General features: G+C 39.9%; 1 protein-coding gene across 3 annotated transcripts; it reads left to right on the forward strand.

Moving 5' to 3' along the window:
- The first annotated feature begins 1798 nt into the window (after positions 1 to 1798).
- On the forward strand, positions 1799 to 11823 carry MC5R (melanocortin 5 receptor). 3 transcript variants are annotated; one of them, XM_080378119.1, is made up of 2 exons: positions 1799 to 7707; positions 8509 to 11823. In XM_080378119.1, the coding sequence occupies exon 2, from the start codon at positions 8591 to 8593 to the stop codon at positions 9566 to 9568; it is 978 nt and encodes a 325-aa protein (XP_080234245.1). In that variant the 5' UTR covers positions 1799 to 7707; positions 8509 to 8590; the 3' UTR covers positions 9569 to 11823. The 3 variants fall into 3 exon arrangements, with proteins under 3 accessions (XP_080234245.1, XP_080234246.1, XP_080234247.1); XM_080378120.1 differs by having other exon boundaries at positions 1799 to 7699; XM_080378121.1 differs by lacking the exon at positions 1799 to 7707 and having other exon boundaries at positions 8617 to 8734; positions 8821 to 11823.
- Positions 11824 to 12291: the final 468 nt, after the last annotated feature.

A 12291-nucleotide genomic window follows, 5' to 3' on the forward strand; every position in this document is an offset into this window, starting at 1 on the left:
ATTTTTAATCAATTGTTGTATTATCTATAACTGAGAAGCACTGCAATTTTCCCCTAGTCTTGTTTAGTCTGCTGAGAATAGACTTCTACAAACCTGAAAGAGAAGGCTGTCTTGCTGTTTCATTTTATTATTATTATTGTCACTGCATCAGTAGCAGTTAATTTTAACTCTCAGCACCAAAACCAGTACTTGGTTGCAAACCTCCAATTAACTGGACATACTTGATGAGAAACTATTTTCTCTAGTTTGCTCCTCACTGCGTATTAAAAGCTCCAACTGTCCTACTGTTAAGGCTGTCTTCAAGTTGGGAAGTATACTTTGTGTTTCCTGTTTTTCAGAAGCAATGATATCACTGAACTTGATAATGTTGGTACTGCATTATTAATTCTGTTACTAAACCTATGAGATGTCTGCTAACCAAGTGCTTGTCTTTCTCATTGCTGGAAATTAGGCTTCTTCTGTTTCATCCTAGTGTTTGAGTAAAAGCTTGTGAACTTGCCCCACCAGCAAATTGATTCCCTGGAGAAAAGTCAGGAGACTTGCAATTCCTGATTCTTCTAACCTTTCTGAAACTTTGGATTAACTTGTTTGTCCCCTTCTCTTGAATAAAAAATACTTACATATATATAAGTTGACTACACTGCTACTACTTTCCCTGAAACCAAAGTTAATTCTTTGCTCCTCCTTTGTGCATTCCTAAGTAGCTGTTCAGACCATAGTTGTCCCTGCTGGTATTCAGGGAATTTTTCATATGAGCTAGTCATTGACAGACCAGGATGTATCAACAAAAATATACTTGATTTTGCTAATTAGAGCCATGTCCTATAGCTGCGTGACATAACTGACATTAACGGAGTTAGACTAATGGGTGCAATCCTTGCGGGTCAAACTTCTGTAACAACGTTGGTGGTGGCTCTGTATGTCCATGGGAGTGTACAAGGAGTACAAGCGTAGCCACTAGAACTAGAACTCCATGGTATTTTTGTGGTATCAAACTGCTGCTCCATCAATGTGGAACAGCAACTCCCATCATGGTGGTGATCTGCGGTAAGGTCTGCACAACTGCATCTTCCCTCCTGACTCCCCAGTGATTTTCTTGAAGAGTGCTTGAGCTTTCTGCCTGTCAGCCCTGGAGACCTTGAAAGCTGGCCACTCAAATACAGATTCACAGGAAAAAATTAGTTAGATTTTTCCTTAAGATTAAAGCTTTAACTTTTTTTCCCAGAAGTTTGAACTGTCTGTCTTTCATCCTCCAGATGGAAGTATTTCAATCCCAGGTTTCAACTAGCCATAGAATCTGAGGTGCATTTTAGGCATTCAGCATCTTTTATAAGCATGAAGGTCACTTTTTCAAAGATGCATTTTTTCACCACTTTGAAGGCTGTGATGTTTAGCTAACATTGACCTCCATGCCGCAGTAATTGAGGAGCCGAGCAAGAGGTAGTAAGAAAGATTGTAGATGCTAAGCAATTTTTGCTTTTTATTTATCAGCAATCAGAGATAGCATGAAGAAATGTAATTCAGTTGAGAAATCACAGCATAGTCCAGCTTTGCTTTTGCAGAAATTGATTTCCCAATTGATCCAATAGCAATTGATTTCTTGGAGACACAAATCTGCTAGCCCTCTTAGCCTGAAGGATTAACCCATGCCCTGGGATTTCTCGGTTATTTTAGTTAGAACCAGAGCTTGCTCTAGAGGCTGCCCTCTGTCTGAAATCATACTGGATTTCTCCTGTTTGGTATGTTTTGGGGGGGGGGGGGGGTGTTGTTGGTTTTTTTTTGGGGGGGAAGGAGAGAAAGAAAGAAAGAAAGAGAAAAAGAAAGGAAGGAAGGAAGGGAGGAAGGAAGGAAGGAAGGGTTTTTTGGTTCATGTTTCAAAACCTGTCAAAAAGAAATTATCTTCTCATTGTCTTTTATAATCAGGCACTTTGTAAGCCTAGGAAAACCAGAAAGCTGCAGCTTATTGGCAGCCTCACTAAACCAGTATGACAAGAATTTTCTCAAGTTCTGCTTCACTTTTAATACTGGCTTAGACACTAAATACAATAGGGCTCATGGTACCTGCTTTTGTTAGGGATTAGTGGTGCTTGAAATTTTAAATGCTGTGAATCTGGGAGGCTCATGAGAGTCACTTGATTTTTGTATGTCAGCAAACAGCTTACCATCAAGGACAATGCTTTAGTGTAAACTGGTTTAAGTTCTCACTGATACAACTGAATGCACTGGTTACTTCTGTATAGAAGCCAATATTCTGGGTTCAGATGTGATACTGAACTTCTTTCCTTTCTGCAGATCTGTTTGTTTCTGGCTAACAAAATTTGTCTTTTTAATTTTGTTATCTTTGCAATCAGCCATAACAATACTCCGTATTTTCACTTCTTGTCAGGTGAATGTTAGAGAAACAATAATTTCTGTTCCTGAAATAATGTTGCTTATTTCTTTTCTTTCAGCATACAGTGATTAAAAAAGTCCTGACATTAAAATAGGATACTGTATATTGCAAGTCTTTGTTGTAGGAAAACTGAGAAAAAGTAGTGTAGTAAGGGCTTTTAAGAAAAAAATAAGCTCTGAGCTATATGGTTATTATTTAATTCTCATTCTGGTGCATTTAGACACCTCATTAAATAGGAAGTAACTTGCATTTTTTATCAACCTAAACAGAGAGTGAGGAAAGAATCTGTATGTCAGTAGAGAGATGTCAGATTAGCACTGAAAACTATCTCTAAAGAGGGAAAAGTTGATATTGTTGTCATGGTGTTCTTGCAAATTGCCTGGGTAGTATGTATATCTATGTTTAGTTGTCGTATGTATTGAATCAGAGACTTGCCTAGATAGGAACCGTATGCACACATTGCTGCATCTGCAATTTTGCATGTGTAGCGATGTTTCTTTGTGGGTATAGTGAACTAATGATTATTCTCACTGTACATCTTCTTGAGGTTGTCCTTCAGCTTCTTTGGTATCTTTTCATACCTATGCTGGGCTAAAATACCAACACCTAACTATGGAGACAGCACAGGACAGAAAGACACTGAGTTGTTAGGGCTCTTTGCTCAAGTCAAGCAGCCAGCCCAGGACTGTTATTGTAAATGCAATGATGTGCTCAGACACTCTGTGCAATGCATGTTTGTATATGAATTTGTTCACATTTGTTTCACGAGGAAGAAGCAAACTCTAAAGTGGGGAGTTCACAACTTTGATGAAAGTTAAGGAAAGGTGGAGTTAAGCTGCAAGAGAAGCCAGAGCTGGACCATGAAGGTAGACAGCAGAAAAACAAAGCCTGAATTTTATAACTGGTCTGTATCTTGGGAATGTGTGAAACTTTAGGGAAGAAGAATGGTGCTTGTGTTTCTGATCAGGCAGGGGAGGTTTAAGATTTAGTGTCTGGGGCATGTGCTAGTGCTGCTGGTGAGAGGAATAGCATGGCTGGCCTGTTCAAGCCGGTCCTTTAGAAGCCTTTGCCATCAAAAGGAGACCTGTTTCCTCAGCCAAGATAAATAGTTGGTAGGCTGTCATCACAGGGCAGGCCTGTTAAAATGAGTGCACCTCACACTGGTCCCACCTGAAACAAAATGAGTCTTAGGCTGGGCTACTTCTTAGATCCTGTCAAGAAGAGTGCAAAAAGAGTCAGCTGGTTCTTCCTGGGAAGATATGTTGGAGCACATCTTCAACAGTCTCTCCAGAAGGACAATCTGCTTGTGAATATGTATTGGTAAATGGGTGACTGGAAAGTCTACCTGGCAGCTAATGTACGCCTAGCACTGGTGTTACAAACAGGGCTGGAAAAATAGTGAATTGTGAATGTGAATTGGCAGTTGGACTAGATGATCATTGTAGGTCCCTTCCATCTGCACTATTCTATCAGTAACATCTAGGGCTTTTCTGCTCAATATTAGAATATAATTTACTGAAGATTGGGTATGATACATCAGCTTTCACTGAATTGCTGGTGATCAACAAAGTTAAAATGTTCAAATGTCCAAGTCTCACTGAGGAGATGAATTATACAATAAATTAGCAGCATTGTAAAACAAAAAAAAAAAAAAGAAAAAGAAAAAGAGATGGTCATGCAGAAGCATTTTATGAAGAAAATTAACAATGTGCTTTTAATGTTCACCTTTGCCGTACTGCAAGATCTTCTCTGTGGTCCAGCAAGACATACTTTCCTTTCTCTTGTAGAAAGTAGTATCAATAAGAACCTGCTAATTTTGGTTTTGGTTTTGGTGTCCCCCTGTCCCCAGTCTGTTTTTCCGCTATTGAATTACCCCTGCTTTCTGTCAGAAAGTTTCTGTGGTCTTTCATTGGTCATCTGTGCTTTGTGGAGTCTGCAGCTAGCACTTCTGATTCACCGGGTCTGTTACTGCTGACCTGTGCGCTAACAAATTGTTAGGGGATGATTCATTACTGGAATTAGCTTCTGTTATAAGGCACAAAAAAATGATGATTACTAAACCTCTTATTACCCTTGTGAAGTTTAGGGCCTGGTTAAAATATTGTCCAGTTTAGGTTATTAGGACATGCCTTTCTAAAATGCCTTTTATACTGTATTGCATCTTTCTCTGCTTTCTACTCTGATGTGAGAATCACCACTGCTAGGTACTAACTGGGAGCAGCCAGAGATTATCTCAAACCATTTTGAAGGACTCGGATGAAAGGGGTGATGGTCAGACGTGCCAGTGCAGTCTTATTACATATGGCTAATCCTACCCTTTTATTTTTTATCCCAATTAATTGCCTGTCTTTATTAAAGGCTAACTGGATGGTAATGCTGGGGAGGTAACAGTGGAGATTTTCATGGGGCTCAGCCAAAGCTACTCAGCACTGAAGTCAAGAGAAATAGTATTCTCAGTCTGAGAAGTTAGAGAACATTTATGTGATTCAAATGCAGAGAAGGCCACCATCTTCATCACTGTTGGTGATCCATGAGTTATCTCTTAGTCTGAGAGGATCCTCTGTGGCTCTGAAATACTATGCTAATGACAGCTTAGGCATAATTTCATAATTAGGCCAAGAATACCAATCCAAAGCTACATTATGAAGGACAAATGTATTTTCATCAAATAGATAAAAATAGCTACAGAAGGACACTGGACCTAAATTGTTTCTGTGTATTAGCCCTAGACAAGCTGGGTAGATATGTATTAGTGTCAGTAAAATTCTTCTCTGAGTCTGTTAAGATTAGCACAGATTAATACCAGAATGCATCTAAGACTAATAAGCTCTTCTTACAGAAACTTCTTCAGAGGCATGCTGTACCGCTGGCCTCATTTACACATTCATTGACAAAATCAGTCTCTTGCTGTCATGAAGGCAGCATGCAATTCCCTGACGGTTTTGACAAGATGTTAACTTGGCCTACAGGTCAGGGTAGGCACGGCCACCCTGTCCGGTGGAGGTGCTGAGCTGCTGAGCGAGGGGAGCTGTGGTGTGACAGCTGGTGATGCTGGTGGCAGGCAGGGGCTGGGTGTTTCATTTCTGCCAGCGGTGCTGTCATGGCTCCCAGTCTGGCGGCTGCTGCAGCCTTCGAGGTGGGTATGCGCCTGGGGCGGCTTTCTGCTCTCTGTCACACAATAGAAAGAAACGGCATGGGAACGCAACAGGCCCTGACATCTCTTTCTCTCCTGCAATCCTGTTTTACTTCTTTCTTATGTTCACTGTTGTCTTTCTTGGGGCACTCTTGATCTTTTTTGCTAGAGCCCAAAACAAACACTTGGTGAGTTCAATAGAATAGGGACGTTAAGCTGTTAGCATTTTCCTTACACCAGATAAGGTGTTACATGAAGTACCAAACAAAACACCTTTTCCTAAAGATGCATTTCAGCATCCCATCTGGGATGACCATGGACCTCAGGAGTACTCCCAAGGGCTCCAGACCCAGGCTTCTTGGTGTATGACTGAGCTATGCTTGCTCCTACGTGGCAGGGAGAACTGTGTACCCACACCCCAAGTCCCCATCCAACCTCTTTTCCACTTTTCATCTGTGGAAAGAAAATACCAATGCAGGCTTTGCAATGAATGGAGTACTGTTTGCCCACACTGGCAGTCCAGACATGATCTTTGTGGCCTGGGAAAACAGCAGGCACCAACCTCTTTGTAGAGATAATTTATTTAACTGAACAAACAAAAGAGAGAAGCAGCAAGATGATGAACATCTGAAAGACCAGCCTATTTAGTCAGGAGTCCTCCAGCTGGAAGATGAAGCCACTCTTGGATTCTTCCCAAGAGAATCCAAACCCTTTTACTTACATACCCCTTTACTTAAAATCCTTATAACCCACCTGCATGCCTCCACCCACTGCTAATTGGGTGTCCCTTCAGTTACTTGCTTGTCAAACTATAATGCTTGTAGGTGTTTGCTGCAGAAATATAATGATAAAAAACTTTTCTGAGGAGGAGGGAATTTTTTTTTCCATTTTATTCTCTAACATAAGCAAACTACTTCTGTATCACTACCCCAGCTTCTAGGCAGGTGATTTTTCTGCAGGTTTTATGATATAAGGGAGTTTCTTTGTCTAGCATAGACACTTGTATAGATGCTTTTATATACTATGAAAAAATCCCAACACCTTAATTTGCAGAAAGGTGATGATTTGGAGAAGCAGAGACTTTTTATCTCAAGTTAACTGCAAATCCTGCATGGTATTTGACTGGTTGGCTAGCGGATAACGTAAGGGGCATTTGGCAGTGTCAGGAAGGTGTGTGCTTTGCATTCCTTGGTCTTTGTACAGAAGCAGAGCCCATTTGTTAAAGAAAAGGCTCACACTGATTTTGCCACCTTTTGGGTAAGGCCCAGAATGAGCATCAGCTGCCTGACTGCTAGACCCAGAGAGGGACTTCAGCCATTGCAGTACTGAGCTTGGAGTTTACCAGCTCTTAGACCCTGTGAAACCTGGGGGAATTCACACCCATGTCGGGAAGCTCTGGCTCCCCGCACGATGCACTGTGTACTCCTTCCATGTCTATATTGAAATCTCTATTCTAGCAAGGGGACTGGAACACAAACACTTATTTGTTCTATTTTTTCACACAAATTACCTGAGTTGTATCTTCTATTAGTGGTGAGACAGGCTTGACAGTATGTCCCCTGCATTTTGTAACAGTGTTGTTCTTGCAAAATTATAACTGTGAATATAAGACAGTTGCTTATAACAGTAATAAGGCTCCCACTTCAATAACAGTCTTCTGCTCTTATCTCTTTTGGAGTACTATTGCAGTATGAACTTATTGTCTGTAAGTATTAGCCACAGCACAGAAAACAAGAAAGAAATGTGTTTGGAAAGGAGCATGCCTAGTGCTTAATACTATAAAAAGCTCATCATGAATTTTAGATCAGAAACACTGTTCCGTTAGAAAGACAAAAGAAGACCACTAGATGGTGGTAAAAACCCAAGCCTTTGCTAACAAAACCTGTGAAAAGAGAAGTTCAGAGGGGCAAAGAAGGGGAGGAGGAGCTACAGTTTGGGTACTGAAGTCATTATTGCTTGGAGTCTATAAAAAGGCAGTTGCACAGTAAGTAATTTATACATGGTCAGCCTTGACTCTACGGATTTACTCATTCCTTTTTCTCTGTTTTTGTCACCTCTTCCTACCAAGGAATCCCGAGCCCCAGATGTCAGGTGAGGAGGGGGCTGAAACTTCTGCTCTGTGGAGGAAAGGTTGCAGGCGATGAAGAGCGAGAGCAGCTGAAGGAACAGCTCTGGTAAATAGGTACAGTTAATTCTTGATTACAAATAAAAGGTTACTTTTAAAAACTGAGCATTAACTTGATATGCTTTGAATTTTATTTGCAACTGTCAGCTTTAAGTGTTCCCCTTGTTAAGAATCTGATGCCTTACAGCTTTGCCCTGAATATTGCAAAAGTGCACTGAATAAAATATGATCTGAAATAGAGAACTTTTTTTTTTTAATTACAGAATTCCACCCATACCAATTCTTAATTCATAACCTTAGTGTACCCTGAAATGTATGGATTTGTCTTCGTTATGTCAGCATGTTAGTATTGCACAGGTAAACTGTTTATAACACAGTTCATGTGAACTTAAGAAGGACAAAGGTCAGGAAAGCATTTAAATCTTTTCCTGAAAATGTTCAATTCTTAATTGTGGCAATAATTTAAACTTTGGTATGTTGTATTCCAGTGAGCAGGTTCTGCTGAACCTAATACTATATCTTCCTCCATTTCTGGGGTCTGAGAATTGAGACTTTGAAAACTGTTTGTTGTTTGGTGTTCAGCAGAATTTCCAGGACATTGTGCTCACTTCTGCAGGACCGAATAGAATAAACAAAACTATGAATGAAGAGTGCATGAATCTCTTTGCTATCTATCCTTACTGCGAAATTAAAACACAAATTAACAAAGCTCTGAGCCAATCAGAGATTAATTTAGAATCAGTAGAGGAATATGGCATGGAAGAGATGGGATGTGTACGAGCCAAATTAAATAGAAATGGGTGATATTTGTTTTGTCAACTTCTGCCTGTTCTCGTCATGCTATATTTTTTTTGGCAGGGTCTTATGCCTTTTGGAAAATGTATTTATCACACTCCTTGGCAAGTCCCTCAGAAAGAACAGAACGTGTTTGCTTCCAGAGATGAACACGTCCTCTCAGCTGTATGTTTCTGAACTAAACCCGAGTGCCTCTGGTAGCAACTTTACTGTGCCTACTGTCAAGAGCAAGTCATCGCCATGTGAGCAAGTGGTCATTGCAGCTGAGGTGTTCCTAACTCTGGGCATTGTAAGCCTCCTTGAAAATATCTTAGTTATATGTGCAATAGTTAAGAACAAGAACTTGCATTCACCCATGTATTTTTTTGTTTGCAGTTTAGCAGTGGCTGACATGCTGGTTAGTGTGTCCAATGCTTGGGAGACCATAACGATATACTTAATAAACAATAGACACATAATTATAGAAGATACCTTTGTTCGTCATATAGACAATGTCTTTGATTCAATGATCTGCATATCTGTGGTGGCTTCCATGTGCAGTTTGCTGGCTATAGCAGTAGACAGGTATATCACTATCTTCTATGCCCTACGTTATCACAACATCATGACAGTGAAAAGATCAGGGCTTATTATTGCATGCATCTGGACCTTTTGTACGGGCTGTGGCATTATCTTCATTCTTTATTATGAATCAACTTACGTGATCATTTGTCTCATCACCATGTTTTTTACCATGTTGATCCTCATGGTCTCACTGTACATCCATATGTTCCTCCTGGCTCGTACTCATGTGAAGAAAATAGCTGCTTTGCCTGGGTACAACTCTGTCCGTCAAAGAACCAGCATGAAAGGAGCCATCACTCTGACTATGCTTCTTGGCATCTTCATTGTTTGCTGGGCTCCATTCTTCCTTCATCTCATCCTGATGATCTCCTGCCCTCAAAACCTGTACTGCGTCTGCTTCATGTCTCATTTCAACATGTACCTCATTCTCATTATGTGCAACTCAGTGATTGATCCCTTGATCTATGCCTTTCGTAGCCAGGAAATGAGGAAAACCTTCAAAGAGATAATTTGTTGCTATAGCCTGAGAATGGTCTGTGGGTTATCAAACAAGTATTAAGAAAACAAAACCAAACCAGGGAAGTGAATGGAAATGCAACATCTTGCCACATCTTATTCCGCTGAAATGCCTATAGAACGACTTTCTCCGTTTAGCTGTCATGATTTCTGCAGCCATCAGAAACCATTTTTAATATGTTATTTTGCCTTTCTTTCCCTCCACACACCTCTCTCACAGTGGTAGTAGGTGTTGCTCCATGCATTTGTATTACAGGGAGAAACAGTATTTTGAATCTCATTTAACCTACTGAAGAATGGATCTTACGAGAGGATTATACAGGGAAAGCCTTATTTTGCTTTCTGCTAAATGCAATGTGTGACCTGCCATGCAAATGAGCCCATCAGCCTCTCAGTGTGTATTTCTCTTTATAATCTTTGTCTCTCTAGATAAAGCATGGATTATTTTGATGCCCAGAATTAACAGGTTTTTTTGCTATTTCCTTCTGAAGACATAAAATCAGAGAAGTAGCTCCAGTTATGAGGGTTCACATACCTCGCTCAACAGTCATAACCAAAATATGCACATATCAGCAGTCTCGTATTCCAGTCATAACCGTTACTGTCATGTGTTACGTAAGAGGACAGTGTTACCGCGAGATTTTCCAGGTTGGATACGGTACTTTGTCGTATCTCACTGTATGTGTTCTTGTCGCTGTGGGCTAAGATGTGCCATAGGTGGATTTTCAGGCTGAATATGAAGACTGAGCTGAATCTAGTTTGTCTAGTTTTTTTATTCCCCAGGCTAGGGAAGTGAAAGGTACATTGCCTCTAGATGGTCATGTCACATTTTGTGGTGATGGAAAGACTAGGTGAGTGGCTGCCTTTATGTAGACATTAGAAAAGTGTTTCAGCTAGAAGTAGCTTTTGTTACTGAAGAAAGCTGCGCTGTAGATTGCGTCTTTCAAGCTGGGAGAGCAAAACAAGTTCGATGATCAGAAGGCATAGCAGGCAATAGCAAAACAGGGATTTCAAAACCTCAGGCACATGTAGCAATAACAGAGTCCTGACTTTTGTTCCCCAAACAAATAATTCTTGTCTTTATTGAGAGGATTCTGAGGTGAAACCCCCATGCCTTCTGTGTGGATAATTCACATTTAATCATGCTCTTATAAACATGCTGCTCTGCAACAGCTGTGTAATGTACAAGATACTGGATTTATCACAGATAAGGAAGTGCAACTGTGGCATTGATTTCTTGATGCTAATCGATGGTACGTATCTTGCACTGCGATATAAGCTAAGAAAATATTTCAAGCAGTGGTACCCTACTGACTAGATATCAGAAAATAGCTTGGAAAGATGAATTATTTCTTCTGAAAAGCTGAAAGAATAGCCCTTATTATACTTGGTTTAGGGATGCTCTAAAACTGTTGTTGTCAATAGAAGGACTATGATTGATTCTATGGGCCTTAGGCTATACCTTCAAGGTGGAAGTCCTGATCAGGTGTTACAAAAGTTTTTTATCATAACAGTGGTTAAACATGGGGACATGCGCCCAACACTTGTGCAATCTCCATCCTTGGAGATATTCAGAACTTGGCTGGACACAGCCCTGAACAATCTGCTGTAAGCTGACTCAAACTTTGAAGGTGGCTCTGCCTTGGGTGATTGGGAATGGATGGCATCCAAAGGTCCCTTCCAGCCAAAGTTATTCTGTGATCTCATGAAACAGATTGTATATTATGATAAAGTTATCATTTTTTCCCCTCCTAATTTAATCTGTTTTATAAGAAGAATTGTAAAATATTCTCCTCCACACATTTAGAAAGATAGCATACATGAGTGGGAATTTTATTCTCAGTGGAGACACCATATTAAGTTGACTGTAAATATAATGGTTATATCAGTGCACTAAGTGCTGGAATCTTCCTTCAGCTGTATTTGAAAATGTGATTTCAGAGGTATTTGTGGTCAGTAGTGAGAATCTTGCCTTGTTTCAGTCCACCTCTTAACCCTATCTATAAATAGCAGCTAAGAATGGGCTCTTGCTACTATGAATATTAATAGCAAAAGGAGACAGTTCAACTGCATAGTGAAAAGCACCAGCTGATTTTGTAAATAATTCATTAAATCTTCACTATGTATTGCAAATAAGACAGTCTTGTACATAATTGTAAATCAACAAAGAGGAAGCCAAAACTGTAATAGCTTTGGGTATTTTCTTGAATTGTACATTACTTTCTTGTTGGAATTTTATTTGGTGTATAAACACAGACATATGAAGAAACTATTAAACTGGATTGCTGGAAAACCCACTATTATTTGTTATTAATTGTAATGTGTCTACTAACTTTATAGATTATTGACAGAGGGAATATTACATTACAGGCTTTCACTTCTCAGTTTAAACAGATGCCTTATTAAGAAACACATTCTGAGAGTTACAGATTAATACAATGTATTTACATTCATACCTGTGGTCCTCTAGGTGTCAGCACGACATCCTCAGTATAAGTCTTACAGGTGGGGGAGCTAAAACAGTTTAAAGGGGAAATGAAAGTATTTTCAAGAACAGGCTAGAAAAGTTCCTGCAAAAAACATGCTGTTCACACTACAGGAATAAATATAAAATACATGCCTCTGTGGGCCTATGACATGTTTAGCTGCAGAATAAAACCACTATTTAGCATGCTTTCATTTCTCTCAGAGTTTGGAAAACACTATGTATTCTGATAGATTGGGACAAACAAGCATTGTCTGTGTATGTATGTGTATGACCGTCAA

This window comes from Falco punctatus (assembly GCF_963210335.1).
Source record: "Falco punctatus genome assembly, chromosome: 3".
Classification (NCBI taxonomy): Eukaryota; Metazoa; Chordata; class Aves; order Falconiformes; family Falconidae; genus Falco; species Falco punctatus.

What these genes read in the sequence shown, in the direction of transcription:
- MC5R (XM_080378119.1), top strand. Translation starts at nt 8,591, where the DNA reads ATGAACACGTCCTCTCAGCTGTATGTTTCTGAACTAAACCCGAGTGCC.